The sequence below is a fragment of the Branchiostoma lanceolatum genome, chromosome 3 (assembly GCF_035083965.1).
Source record: "Branchiostoma lanceolatum isolate klBraLanc5 chromosome 3, klBraLanc5.hap2, whole genome shotgun sequence".
Lineage (NCBI taxonomy): Eukaryota > Metazoa > Chordata > Leptocardii > Amphioxiformes > Branchiostomatidae > Branchiostoma > Branchiostoma lanceolatum.
Genome location: NC_089724.1, coordinates 18364629 through 18380041, shown reverse-complemented (window position 1 = coordinate 18380041; position 15413 = coordinate 18364629). Strand labels below are relative to the sequence as shown.

At 39.1% G+C, this 15413-nt stretch overlaps 1 protein-coding gene across 1 annotated transcript; it reads left to right on the top strand.

Moving 5' to 3' along the window:
• Positions 1-151: 151 nt before the first annotated feature.
• On the top strand, positions 152-12641 carry LOC136430790 (NXPE family member 3-like). The gene is made up of 6 exons (XM_066421739.1): positions 152-300; positions 4913-5000; positions 6427-6525; positions 7284-7918; positions 9542-9606; positions 9968-12641. The coding sequence occupies exons 2-6, from the start codon at positions 4917-4919 to the stop codon at positions 10756-10758; spliced, it is 1674 nt and encodes a 557-aa protein (XP_066277836.1). The 5' UTR covers positions 152-300; positions 4913-4916; the 3' UTR covers positions 10759-12641.
• Positions 12642-15413: the final 2772 nt, after the last annotated feature.

The following is a 15413-nucleotide window of genomic DNA, read 5'->3' as shown; positions in this document are numbered from 1 at the left end:
ACACATGTTGAAGTCTTGCTGTCCGTGGTATGCCTTCAAGACCAAATATTAGGATCTTCTTGCCACTTTAATGGCCATGCAGAAGTAATGTAGAAAACATACTGCTCAGCTTGAATACACCATAGCAGCAGCAACAACAACAACAAACAAAGAAGAGGTATGAATCAGCTTACACGTCGACACATATCACAGGCCGCCCATTACGGAGTGGTTGAATATTTCCATTCTGTGCAAAATCAACCAAGATCCAGCCACACGTCCGAGTATTCCTGTCAAGTTTTTATTGCGGCTGTATCTACCGTAAGTCCTATTTTTTTATTAGTCGTATGCAATAATGCTACGCGTTTTGATATCTTGGTACATGTATTTAAAGCTACAGTTTGTTGTCACTATATTTCAACTAACATAGGTAGCTTATAATTCATCAGTAATACATTCTTAAGGAACGTCCAGTTAAATTGTGAAGGGTAAAGGGTAATAGTGGGAATAACAGACTACTTTGATTCACACCAATTGATACATAAAACAGGAAGAAAAAACATTGTTCCATCTTATGCTAATTGTTTGGTTTTGATACCTGATAGCTAAAAATTGCACAAGATACACAGGGACATGTCCGTCTAGTAGTTTCCAAAAAATAAATTCCAATGGTTTACCCTATGGAAATCCTTGCAGGCGTCCAAGATACAAACAAACACTGTCGAATCGAGATCCCGTCAGTCACTCTATTGTCTGTTTTAAAGTAAATGCACACATTTCAAGACCATGTCCACGTTTAAATCCAAATTGATGAGGAGAAGTTTGAATATGAGATGCGGGGCTGTTCAGCTGGATAACCTACAAAACCTCGGATAGTACCGATGCAATGGCAATTGGCCTATAGTTATCACTACCAGAGATGTTGACATCATTGTTTTCAACGACCGGAAGTATAGTTGTATCTATCAGAGTGTTCGAAATAAAGTGATGTAACGTTACTAGCGGAGCTGAAAACATTAATGACAGCAGATATTTACAGGTAATCAAAATCCTCCGGCTATTTTTCGTTATGGGGTTTTGGGACCCCCCTCCAAGACCTTTTTAAGGGGCATTATTTCCCATGAAATTTGGACTCCGAGTGTAAGTCACATAAGAAAGTAATTTCATTACTTTCAACGAAAAGGGTATGTTTTTGGTAGTGTTTGTATGTATGTATGTATGTATGTTTGTATGTATGTATGCATGCATGTATCCATATATGTATGTATGTTTGTATGTATGTATGTATGTATATGGTTGAACAGTTTAACTCAAGAAGCCATGAATGGACTGTCATGAAACTTGGTATGTGCACTTGAAAGTTCAGCTGTGTTGGTAGAAGTCATTCTGAATGGAGTTTAAACTGTAAAAGCCAACACAATAAATCGGACTTACCCAAATTTTCGACTGAACAGCTACAGTCTTTTTCAAGAAATGAGCAATCCACTGCTTCTGTGACGTCACGTTATGCAGATGAGACACGTGACTCGGTGAGCAGTGGATCATATGTTGCAGAAAGTCTATGGCGCCCTTCGTCTCTGTTGAGGGATGGTTGTAATGCCCGGATGCGATACTACTAGTAGCGCCTAAAGACAAAACACCTAGGGAGGACAAGAGTGGAGTTGTGTATTTCATTCCGTGTCAAGGTCAAAACATTAGAGGCCAGTGCAAAGAAACGTAGATTGGAGAGACTGAACGTTCACTCAAGACGTGTTTCAACGAACACAAGCACATACACATAGAGTCGCCTGGACATTCGGTTTCATTGGACAAGGTTAAGATCCTGGACACGGAATCAGAATATTTTGCAAGAGGGATTGAGGAGTCCATCTACATCCGGGCATTACAACCATCCCTCAACAGAGACGGAGGGCGCCATAGACTTTCTGCAACATATGATCCACTGCTCACCGAGTCACGTGTCTCATCTGCATAACGTGACGTCACAGAAGCAGTGGATTGCTCATTCCTTGAAAAATACTGTAGCTGTTCAGTCGAAAATGTGGGTAAGTCCAATTTATTGTGTTGGTTTTTACAGTTTAAACTCCATTCAGAAACGTGGTATGTGGTTAGGTGTTGCCCTAAGAAAAAAATAGATTTTGAGCCCCTGGCAATTTGCTTTGGCACTGCAGCGGAAAATCCGGCTTTGATATCTGGTGTTATGAACATGGTATGGTCATGATTTTGGGGCTGTAGATAGCTCCTGTAATCCATAAGGAATTACGTAGTTTGAGAGTAATGATAGGTTAATCATGTTAATTATATCCATGAAAAATAGTTTTGGGTCTGTCTATCTGTGTGTGTCTGTGTTTGTTTTTCCGCATGCGAACTACTGTAGTCAGCATAACTCAAGAAAGTCTCGATGGATTACGATGATATTTGGTATGTGGGCGGGTGTTGTGAAGCCGAAATTCAAGGTCGATATTGGTATGTGACCTATGATGATACTGCAGCAGGAATTCCATTTTTGTATCTTTTGAACTGGACGTGCTATGGTCTTGATTTGTTTGGTGGCGGATAGCTTGTGATGTAATGAAGACGTGGTGTAGGTTTGCCCCCCCCCCCTAGCAGCTTGCTCTGGAAATGCAGAGGCGTCATCGTGAAAATCTTCTAAGAAGAATAACTGAAACAGGAACGACGGATTTCCATGATATTTAGTGCACAGATAGCTTAGACAGAGATGTACATAACGAACTGCACATTATGCTAATTAGGACTTAATTTGCATAACTAATGAGGAAAATCTATATTTGCAGTGTTTTCCTGTATAAAAAAACAAACTTAAAAACATGTAAAATATGTAGTTCATGGCAAGTGGAGCCTCAACAGATATGCAAATGAATTCCTAATCTGTATAATTAATGCAAAAGTGCCATAATTCATTTAAGTGGAAAATGATAGGACTGTCAATATTGCGATTTGTGTAGGTTAGTCAAAGGTGTTCTTGAATATTTGGTATGTGGGCGAGTGTTGTGAAGCCAAAATTCCAGGTCGATATTGGGCCCCCTGGTATATGACCTTGGTACTGCAGCAAAACTTTCGTTTTTGTATTTTTCTGACCTGGACGTGCTATGGTCTTGGTTTTTGGGTGGAAGATAGCTTGTGATTAAATAAAGAAGTGGTGTAGATTTTTGCCACAAAGCAGCTTGCTCTGGAACTGCAGTGGCGTTGTTGTGAAAATCTTCTAAAGAGAATAACTGAACAAAGGAACGACGGATTTCCATGATATTTAGTATGCAGGTAGCTTAGACAGAGATGTATACAATGAAGTGCAAATTATGCTAATTGGGACTTAATTTGCATAGCTAACGAATAAACTATATTTGCATTTTTTTCCATTATAAGACTCAAATACATGTAACATATGTAGTTAAGGTTCCGGGTCGGAGTTCAATTGGGTCATGACCCGGTAATCTGCCGGAAGTGCGTGGTCGTCACCCTGATTTCTGCCCGAGATTGCTTGGTGATGGTTTTAGCTGTGCATGAATATTTTGAATCTTCTGAAAAGCCCGTGAGTTATAGTATTTTTGGGCGCGGTGCAGTTGGTTCGCTATCGAAGCCTTTTTTGTATTAGTCCGCGGCAACGGTGATGCGGTTTTCTCGCCTGATGACCCAAATAGCATCGTTTTTAATGCATTTTCACCGAATTTGCGTCATCGGAGATTGCGAAAAAGTTATCACATGACTTTTTTTATTTTTTTTTTCATTTTTCGGGGACACCATTTACTAAGCTTTCTCAGCATATATGACGTGACCCCAGGAAAACTCTTTTTTTCCGAGCAGGTTCGATCAGAAAAGTGTAAAAAAATGATAATTTTCGGATGCCAAATTTACATTTTACTATATGGTTTCTACCCAAAATAAAAGGACAACGGACAATACCGATAAATACATCGGATAACAGCAGAAACCCGCTTTTCGACCATGTGATTACATTTTCCGTCCTACTTTTCTCGGCGGAATTGTAGCCCATCCACCTGAGGGTGTCGGCCTACATACGAAATCGCAAAAAAAAACTCCGGTCCGAGACCTTAATGGCAAGTGGAGCATCAACGGATACTAATTATGCAAATGAAATTCCTTATTTACATATTGATGCAAAAGTGCCATAATTCATCTAAGTGGAAAATGATTGGATATATTGCAGTGTAAGTTAGATAAAGATGTTTATGACTAAGCACATATTATGTACATGAGTAATCATTTGCATAAACAGAATAGTTCATGGAGATATGAGGTCTTCGAAGTCTTGTTCAGACTTGATTTTCATAATCAATGAGGAAAATCCATATTCATTTCTGCGAAATGACAGGCATTTCATTACATATGTAACAGGGCTCAGGACGAGCAGCTATGGATACAGATAATGCAAACAAAGCCTGATTTGCATAAGAAAGAAGACATCTGCAGCTTAGTAATAAATGATGGCATATCCATGTAGGTGAGTCGTCTATGATAGATAACGTCTAATAGTATCAGAGACGGATAACGGAAATCTTATGTCATTTGCATGATTTTCGGGAAATTGTACAATATATTTCTGAAGAAGGATATTTGCAACTGATGTCACTATGTAAAAACAGGATGAATTCATTTGAATCATGCTGATAAGGCATTTCTTTCCATATCAATTATGAACAGAGACGCAGTGGAAAATCATAGAAATTTCATATGTGTGACATATACAAGTTATGTAGAAGTGAGCACTTATCATGCAAATTAGGTGATTTCCATAGTTACTAATAATATGGTAATGACACAAAGTTACTTGGCGATGATATAAGATCGTTTAACTCTAGTTAAGAATACCCTCATTCTTATATTGGAACTTTCCAAGATATATGTACTTTTGTCATACTTCTTTCTCGATAACAATGATAACAATGTTTTTCAGCGTCATGACTGTTTTCGGGAACAATCACTGTTTTGTTGGTGCTGTACTTTTAGCAGTCACAGGAGTGCTAGTGCTTTACCGCGTTCAGGTAAGTTTCCTAAAGCCACAGCAAGTAATTTTTATGGATGACATCAGCGCGCTCATTAATTTTTGCCTGATTTCGAAAAAAAAACAAGAAATTTCATTGCCCTCCGACGGTGGTCAACATGCCAAAAATTGGCAAATATGTCGTAAGCTGTTTTCTGCATTTGTTCTTGTTAATTGAGCTGTATACACATCTTCAAGGACAGTTTAATGTTGACAGTCTAAGGTGTTTCATTGTATATGGATACCCAGTGTAGTTCCTGCCCATGATGGTATGATAAGCTGTTTTCTGCATTTGTTCTATCAAGGACATTATATGATGTCCTTGGTTCTAGTTAATTGAGCTGTATACGCAAGGTGTTTCATCGCATATGAATACCCAGTACAGTGTATTTCCTTCAGATGATGGTACAACAAGCTCTTTTCTGCATTTGTTGTAGTTGGTCAATTGAGATGTATACACATCTACAAGGACATGTCTACTTTTGAATCAAGGAGGTTTTATATTGTATATGGAACCTCATTGGTTGAATACAGGAAGAAAAGACCTGTTATTCATGATATTATATTTTGTCGCCTCAATTGTTAATAGCAAGATTTATGATCTCAAAATTTAAAAAAATGGGAATCTTGTTTTTTTTGTCCGCCTTGTTTTTTTCGCCCTATCTCATTAGTTTTGGAGTCTGCGGAGGACGTCATCCATAAAATTTACTTGCTGTGGCCTAACAGCAAAACATAAAATACACACACTGCAGCTGAGCTACAACAGTATTGATATAGTTTTCGTTCTAAACCGAAATGCATGTTGGCTAATGACTTGATTTTCGACAGTGCTTGGTTCATGAGATGGACTGTATGAACATTCAGACATGATCTAATGAATGTGTTACATATGGTTTCTGTGTTGCTTTATCATATTTCGGGGAGCTGACCCCTTCACCATTCGGAATTATATGCTGTCACTTGCATGTGCCGGAATGTTAGGGAATTGTCATTCATTGCCTTTATGCGACACCCATTAGACTAAAGTGAAATCGCATCCCCTGTTTAGCTAACAAAACAAATCATGGGTAAGCTCAGTCCACTACTACTCATTCATATACTGTTTAACATAAATGGACATGTCTTGTGGAGAACTACCGTCCTAAGTCCACTGCTTTCGGCGTGCCGCATCTGTTTGAACTAAATGGTGTGCTGATTTGTATAAACGGGTTGTGGATTGTTTTAGCCTGCTGTAATTTCCATCAAATTGTGTACATGTATTGTGAATTTGTGTTATTGACCCAGAAATTGGAATGTGTGTGGTGCACTGAGATGTAAAGGGCATGAGCACTGTTACGTCTGGACTATTGCCTCCTCCTTCATAACTTTTTCGTGTTTAATGGTAGTCATTTGGCATGACATTTGATGAATAACAATTTTCCTGAAAGTTCAACACAGGCAAAAACAGCTGGGCCGTGGAGCTGGTGCGGCAAGGAAAATACCCCTGGTCTGTGCATGGTTCTCAGGATCTGAACCCGAAATTCAAGGTCAGTATGGACTGTCTCATTTTATATTCGCCGGTAAAATATTGCTGGAAACACCTGCTGTTGTATATACGAATGTGTCTTGTACTGAAATTATTTGTTCAGTTGCAGTAAAAGATATACTGCGACTGTGGCACATTGCATTGTTTGTTTTTAAATGTTGTCCGTCGGTAATTCAACAGTGGGGTAGAAGAAGTCTAAAATACTTACGATCGAACAGCAACACTACAATAGTCAGTCACCATCTTCCATTACTGCCTTACTAAGTAATATGATTTATCAAAAAGAAAAGAAAATGACTTTGCCACTTTTCAAATGCCCAGACTGCAATCTACAAGGACCATTGTGAAGAATGTTTTGCTTTAAAGACTTTGTATTCCTTTTATTTCGGCGAAAGTAGTACACGCAAATGATATAGGCATCCGCTTATAGCTTGTAATGTTAACATGAAAGTAGATGGTAGTTTTCTGTTGTTTTTCCAATGTTACCCTGCACTAGACAGCATATGGAATCCAAATGTCCAAAGGAAAAGTAATGTATGATGATGATATTTGCCAAGAGATAAAAGATAAAAATTTGGAAATCTTCCATATGAAAAATTACTTTATTTATTTATTGCTATTTATACAAAACATGGGTTGCTTGGAACGAGTTAGTTCGGTGATTTGGCCGGAAACACTCCTGATCGATGTGAGAATTCTATGTTGGGTCAACCCTTCTAGCAAATCAAGTAACTGAGCACCATTCACTATAAACACTAGGTGATCAACGTGGCGTCACACAGAACACGCTTACAGAGGCTTCAGAACGACACCATCAACTTCGACTGGGTCACCAGTGCAAATCACACCACTGTCGAGATTGTCAACCCCAAATCCTTTTATAGTGTAGGGGACCTCCTCTTCATTGAAATTATAGCCAGGGATGGAAAGGGCAGGCGCAAACTATACGGAGGGGACTACTTTGAAGCAGTGTTGAAGGACGAGAATGTAAAAGGTAGTACAACAGGTAGAATCCAAGACCATGGAAACGGAGCGTACACCATCACGTTTGAACTGAGTTTCCCTGGGACTGTGACACCCAAAGTGCATCTCGTCCACGTCAGTGAAGCTGTTCTACTTTTGAAAGAGTTTAGAAAGGTTCCAAACAAAAGGAAGTGGCTATGTGGGTTCCAGAACGGAGAGAAGAAGTTAAAAAAATCATGCACTTTTTTTGCCAATCGATCCTTGGCTTTGTCCGACCAATGTGACTTTTCAGCACCAAATACAAGTCGAACGTGGTTCTGTGAAAAGCCCAAAGACATTCCATGTGAAGCGATTACTATATGCCAGTCAACTAAATACACCGAGGCAATCGATGCGATGGTGTCTGGTGCACAACGGAAACTCTTTGAAAGGTAATACAGCTATTATTACATGGAATACAAAACGCTTTGTCCCAAGTAGAGTTAACGATTGCCTAATTACCTAAAATACCAGGTCATTCTGCTAGGGTGACAAAGGACGGATGACAAACGGTAGATCTGCACTAATCCAAATTGAGACATATATAGTAATTTACTGCATGCTCATTTTGCATTATGCAAGCAAATCATTCTCGCACATTTCTAAAATCTTAATGCTGTATAATTGTATCCTTTCAATATGTAAGTTATACTTTTACATCAAATTTACATTCATGAAGGTACATGTAACTGGAATTTAATGTAATTTTTTTAGACTATGTCCTACGTATGCCATCTTAGCTTAACACTTTCCTGAGTTTGCTCACGGAAATTTCGAAGTGATGCAAAATACCTGTTCCTGTTCCACTGCCACTACAGCTTGATTTTTCGTTAAAGGGAGACTCAACAGCAGAAGGAAGTGATTTGGTTCTGCAGATGATTTGTTTCTGAATCTGAAACAAATGTTGAACTGACAACTTGACATTGAATCGGAACTAGGCGGCAGTTGCATTACACAGAAACAATATTCTGATACCCTCTTGAGTACCCTTACAGATAAATTACAGCCAGGTGCAACATATGTCATATGGCCATTAACTATCGGCCCAACTTCAACTGGAACAATGTTAAGACATCGCGGGTTGATCTTAAAATTACTGCAACGTGTTTCTGGATGCTCCTTTGTCAACTATTTTCTAAAATGAATCTTTACTTCATTTTCCACTTGCTTGGGTTAAAAAATTGATATTGATCTCTGGCAATCATCCTTTGGAAACCCAAACGTAAGATTTGAAACAACGCCGTTGGAAAAAATGGGTCGAAGTTCAAAAATTTCGGGGAGATATTGACAGCGTTTCTTGTGCATGTAATAGTTGTTCATCCAATTTCATCCTTGGGAACATAGTTCTCTTCTTGCTTTGAGCCAAGTATTGACCTAGCCTTTAAGCAATTATCCCATAGGAACACATACTTAAAGGTCTGCACCATTCCCATCAAGCATCACGGATTGGTCTGTATGAAGGAAAACTGACCAGTTAATGAATTATATCTTTCTGTTAACACCAGCTAATGCAAATATCTCCCAAAACGTCAAGAATTTCATATTCCACCGCGCACAAAGAAACAAAACCCAATATCAACTGTTAAGATTAGAAGCAGCGCTGGTTGATGACTTTCATTTTACTTTTGTGTTTCTTTCTTTACTGTGTGCTATTATACCTTATCATCATCATCATTATTTCATTTCTTTGTCTTCTTGAAATTAGCCTTCGGGCATGAATTTGTAATAAAGGTATAATTATCATTATTAATTGTATCATCATAAAAGGTTCATTTCCATGTAATGATATGTACAAATTCGGTCAATTCTGTTTTCATATAAATGTGATCTTTTTTAAAATAACTACTGCCTCTGCTGTTTAGTCCTCGAAAGTAATGTTATTCATAGGTTGACCATACCTTAAATCGCCATATAAACCCAGAACAGTAGATACCCATTGCATCGGTCTAAAATTGGTTTCTCAATGGCCGTTTTCCTTTTCTACCACAGAATTAATATAATGCCATTCCTTACAGGCCATTCTGGAAGGCTGAACTATCCTTCGTGAATGCAACAGTACTTGTTCAACCCAGCAATGATGGTAGGTATTCACGTCACATTTTCGTGTTTTAAGCCGAGTGTAATTGTATTCCCAGTCAGCTTCGGGTCTCCGGATCTGCATGATTATGTGCTAAACATCCGTTACATCATGTAACAGATTTTAACTGTAGATTCAACATGAATAAAAATGGGGCTTTTCAATTGGGCAGCTCCTGCCTTTACCAGCCGTTATGTCATGGCACAAGATTCAACCGGTAGATCAAGTGTTTCAGTCAACTTGTGACGTCCTCCGTCTCTATTCACGTATGGTTGAAAGGTCTATGATTGCAGCGTTATGACAATATATTAGGAATGCTGTGAGTTTATTCAATATGATAAAAATATAATCATTTCTCTTTCAGTGGTATCGTCATTACCATCATGCGGGCCAGGTGTGACACGGGGTCAATCAGAAGGATATTGGATTAATGGAGAGTGGCACTCGTTGGCATGCAGAACAAAACAATTTACGGTCCAGGGGATCAGGAAATGTCTAGCTAACCATACAGTTCGTTTCCTGGGCGACTCGACCATCCGGCAGTGGTCGGAACGCCTTGTACATTTAGGAATCGTGAAGCAGGGACCAGGTAACCGTATGAAGGGACCGTACACGAACTTCAATCGACTCCACGGAATTGAGGCTTCATTTCGTTTCCACACCGTTCCACAACAAGGCAGATCAAGATGGCCATTTATAAACCTGACAAAGAGAGGTGTATCAGTGGAGATTAAAGAGATGATCGGTGGTCCCAACGTTGTGATTGCATTGAGCCTTTGCGCGCACTTTTCAGCAGAACCAATCCATGTCTATCGTTCACGCATAGCTGAGATAAAATCTGCTATTGGCGAACTGCACAGAAGACACCCTGGAACAAAAGTCATAATCAAGACGTGTAACACACGAAATCAACGCGATTACCGTGATCTTGTTGTGCAGTCCGATTGGTTGTTAGACCAACTAAACCAGGAAATGAGAAGCATTCTGGGAAATTCCACCGTTGCCATTTTGGATGTGTGGGAAATGACCATGAGCATGTGGTACCCGCCCAGCATACATCCGCGCCTACACGTAGTTGACAATGAAATCAGCCTATTAATGTCCTATATATGTCCTGGTGAAGTTGAATTACCCCGAATGATTATGAAGGGATAATCAAGTAGGTTGCAAAAGTATGATTTCTCCCTTCAACACTGGCAGAATTATTTTTAACCCAGCCGCCAGGCACCATCTACAAGTCATGTTCACGCGCGTCTGATTGACTCAGTCTCTTGGATGTATCATGACTTGGCGTGGTAAATGGCCTGTTTCTCTACACACATACTTCTATGACTAACAAGCGGTCAGATGTAGACATCAGCCATGTCCTCTATATCTTCATACAAGGTGATGACAAGGGTGTGGAATGTATAAACCTTTTAGTTAGGTAATGATGAAAGCATTTGATTCTAAAACAATCATTAAAACACTGAAAGCTTTTCAAGTATCATTTTGAGGCACTGTTATTAACCATATTTTTCTTAAATCATAATGGAATTCAAAATCAGAAGCATTTTCACGCTCAGTTTACTTCATGCGTTCTTTGCGGTCGTGTCATTTTTAACATCAATGTGATGGTCACGAAGAAATGCAATGGCTCTGTCGCATTTTGCTTGGAATCTCTAGCTCTACGGCATCAAAATCGTACGACGATCAAAGACGAATGTGACCACACCGCTTTCGAGCTTAACAAATTCAAACACGGGAGAGGCTCGCAACAGGAAAAAATAGTATTCTACTACAACAGTGTTCCCGCGATATGATTAAACAAGACTAAAAGATAAAATCTATATTTTATGATATAGGTACGAAACGTAAAAAAATACGATTACAGACCTCAGAGTAATTGACGAAAGAGAGTCAGCTGTCAGATAAAAGAGTGTTGTTTATCAATACGTGGGGCCTATTTCGCAAGCTGAGGCCGACGATCCAAATTAGGTTTATGAAGGAATTAATGAATAAATGAACGAACTTTATTCCTCGACAGATGTACACGGTACGATTACAATAGAGCAGATACTACATGTAGGTAGGGATTGGTCGGGATCAGAGTTTTGTTTGTTAAGATGTAATATTACTCATCTAGTTCAAAAAAAATTATGAATACGGGAGTATGAACGGAATGGCAGACTGTCACAGTGTATATTAAAAGTTTATGTTTTGATGCCAGGGAGCGGGACACACTCTGGCCCGCCCTCTTGCAACACCCGTTTCCACTCAGTCAGGCCTACAGTCACGTGGTCACATTGTCCTTTTGCCAAGTTGCTAGTATTGTTTTTCGCAACACCAACCAGGAGAGCCTTGTCCTTATCCTTTATATGTCACTGTTTATCTATTCCAGATATAACATATAGCAGATAAAACAAATACTTAGATCAGTTTATTTCCACGTTAACGTTACTTGTAGATTTCCTGTCAATACCTTCATACGCCGAAGTTCTCTATACCATACCCAGTGTAATTTTGATGCATTCCTCTATAGGGCGCAGCTACATACTATTAGGTGTCTAATCATTTGAGAGGGGGCATCTGAGTAGCCTGACATGACAGGCAGCCCAAGTAGACAGCCCAAGTAGACAACTCGGCCTTTTCCGCACCCCCTGAAAACTGAGGGCACGGGGAGGTAGGACGTTGAACGTTACACAACCGCTACTAACGTTCCAAAAATGTGGAAGATCCATCCCCAGTCCATTCAGTTTGTTTTGCCCACATAAAAACACGCAAACATACACAGACGCTACAATACTGTACAGGTCTTTCTGCTAACATCAACCAATACATTTATCACCGAAAACGTCGAGAATTTTATATTCCACTGCATGCAAAAAAAATCAAACCCAATAACAACTGTTTTAGATTAGAAGTAGCGCTAGCTAGCTGACTACTTTCCTCTCACGTTGTACATGTATGCAATGCTTTACTATTATAGTTATCTGATTTCTGTGTATACTTCCAATTAGCCTTCTGGCATGAATTTGCAATAAAGTTATCCAATTTATTCTGTTGCGTTGCTGTATGTAAAGCCATTCCATTGCTTTATGTACAGGAGAACCAATACAAGACTAAGGCCGTGTTTACCCTCGGCAAAATGTAGTTGAATTAATTAGCATCATTTTTCAAAATTCGAATTGCCATTAACTCGGTGGCGTTCCTCCCAGTCCAAGGGATCCCCCAAAAGCCCAGTCTTGATAGGGTTAACTAGCCCCACATTGCTTTACAATCACCCCCTGTGGGCGACTCAATCTAATGTAATGTAATTTAATTTAATTCAATTAGGTTTATCAAACAAGATAAGGTATCTATAAAGCTTACTGTATAGACATAATGCATATGTAACTAGAGTTCCACGACCTCATACCATTGCCAAATGATTTTAACCTTTATGACTGACGTATCAGGGGTGTTTGTCATCAATTATAAATCATACCAGTTGATCTTCTTCACCCAAAAAACAAAAGTATGAGCGAAGGTTATGCTAACAAAGTAACATGAATTATGCAAATGGGGTCCTTATTAGCATAATTTGATTCAACGATGTTCACATTCACATAACTTCCAAATGACACAAGTATGAAATTGCCATCCTTTACCTGTATGGAATTATAGTAGTTTCTCATTAATTATGCAAATTAGGCCCACATTTGCATATTTTTTATCTATCAAAAGTCCTCAGTAACAAATTTCACATATGTCAATAGTCATATCATGGAACACAACAGGTTTTTAAAATTGTCTCATTAATTATGCAAATTAGAATCTGATTTGCATGATTATCGTCCAATCATACAAAGCATCACGTAAGCTATCTACATACCAAAAATCATTACCATCCATCAAGCCCATCTTGAGTTACCGGTATAGTATTTTCTCATTAATTATGCAAATGAGGTCTTCATTTGAGTAATTGATATCTATTAATATTTCTCTCTTCTTCAGTTACATACACATGTATGTCACATGTTTCAGAGTCCTATCGTGGAATTTGGCGGATGTATAAACTTTCCTCATTAATTATGCAAATTAGATACTGATTTGAATAATAAGTATCTAATCATGTACATCATCACTCAAGCTATCTACTTACCAAAAATCATAACCATCCATCAAGCCCTTCTTGAGTTATTCCCTTTCAAAGTCTGAACCAAAACCTGATCCTGCAGTTTCAAAAAAGCCGCTAGGGGGCCAAAACCTATACCACTTACTCTCTGTCCAAAGAGCTATCTACCACTCAAAAATCAGTTCCATAGCTTGTCCAGAACACGAGATATCGAAACAGGAAGTTCCGCTGCAGTACCGTAACAAGCCGCTAGGGGACCCAAAATCTAATCATTTCCTAGTCTCATCAAGACCTACCCACCTACCAAATATCAAGACAATCCATCCAAGCCTTCTCGAGTTATGCTGTACGTTACAAACATACATACAAACGCTACCCTCTGCATAACCTTCTCAGCGAAGGTAATAACGAAGGTAACATAGAATAATGACGAAAAGTTAGCACGTCTAGCAGTGACTAACTTTGGCAAAGTGCGGGATGGGTGAGTCTCTGGAACGTCGACGTTCTGTGGGAATTTGTGGGACGTCTCACAAAATGTCTAGATCTCGTGAAACTTGACGTGTGTTTTATGACCTAGCACTGCACGCGAGCGCTTGTTGCAAACCGATGGTTATTGTTTGAAGCCGACGAAAAGTGATGCGCACGCTAATGTCAAAACAATGCGTACAATCACTGGGCTGTCCGCAAATCACAGCGTTTGTGCCTATGAATTTATTCGGTGGTTATAGCAAATGACCAGACGTTATGACACCATATACACCTCGGGGCGGGTCATTAACCCTTAATTAGTTTGATATCCATCGCCTCATTATTTCCTTTTCAGAACGTTGTTGTGTGTAAAGCCTTGCAATGTGCTAGTTAGGAAATTACGACTGATCAATCAATCACTCAGTACACTATAATATTTTCCTCCATACCACAAATGTGGATAACATTTTGGTCATGACTTTTTTCTTCTCCATTCCCCCAAATGAAATTTGTAAAATGATTTATCTGTAATTTCGGGCATAACTTATTTCTTAGCTACATATGCCATATGTTTTGGAGTCCTATTGTAGAATGCAGCGGATTCTTAAAGAGTCCTTAATGATTATTAAACTTACATTCTTATTTTTATTATTGATATCTGCTTATTCCAAGTATCACCTAATCTACATATCAACAACCATGATGATCCGTTAACCCCATCTTTGGTAGCAACCCTTATTTCTCAAACGATCGTCCCCTGTAGTTCCAAAAAGCCGCTAGGGGACCCAGATCTACTATGTGCCCCAAGAGCTGTCTTCCAATGAAACAATCGCCCTAGCAGGCCAATCATCAAAGGTGACATTCGATTTACACTGAAAAATCTCTTTTACATGCAGTTAACCTGTGTACATTGATTTCCTTAATTCGGAGGCAACACTGCTATTTCCAATAACCTACTTAGTGTGACAACAAGTGGCAATCAGTCGAAAATTTGCAACGTTGTCACAATACTTTGTCGCAAACATTCGAGACCCAGTGAGATAACCGTTATACTGACATTCTGTAAATAGAATAGTACCTGTCTTTCCTCGAAAATGTATTGCATTTGAACTGCCTATGTTACTTTAAAAGTATAGCAGCGAGCGTAGTATAGTACTGTGACTACTATAGATGAACAGGACTTACGGAAGGTACGGCCGCAATAAAAACCCTAAAGGAATCCTCGGACGTGTAGCTGAATGGTAGA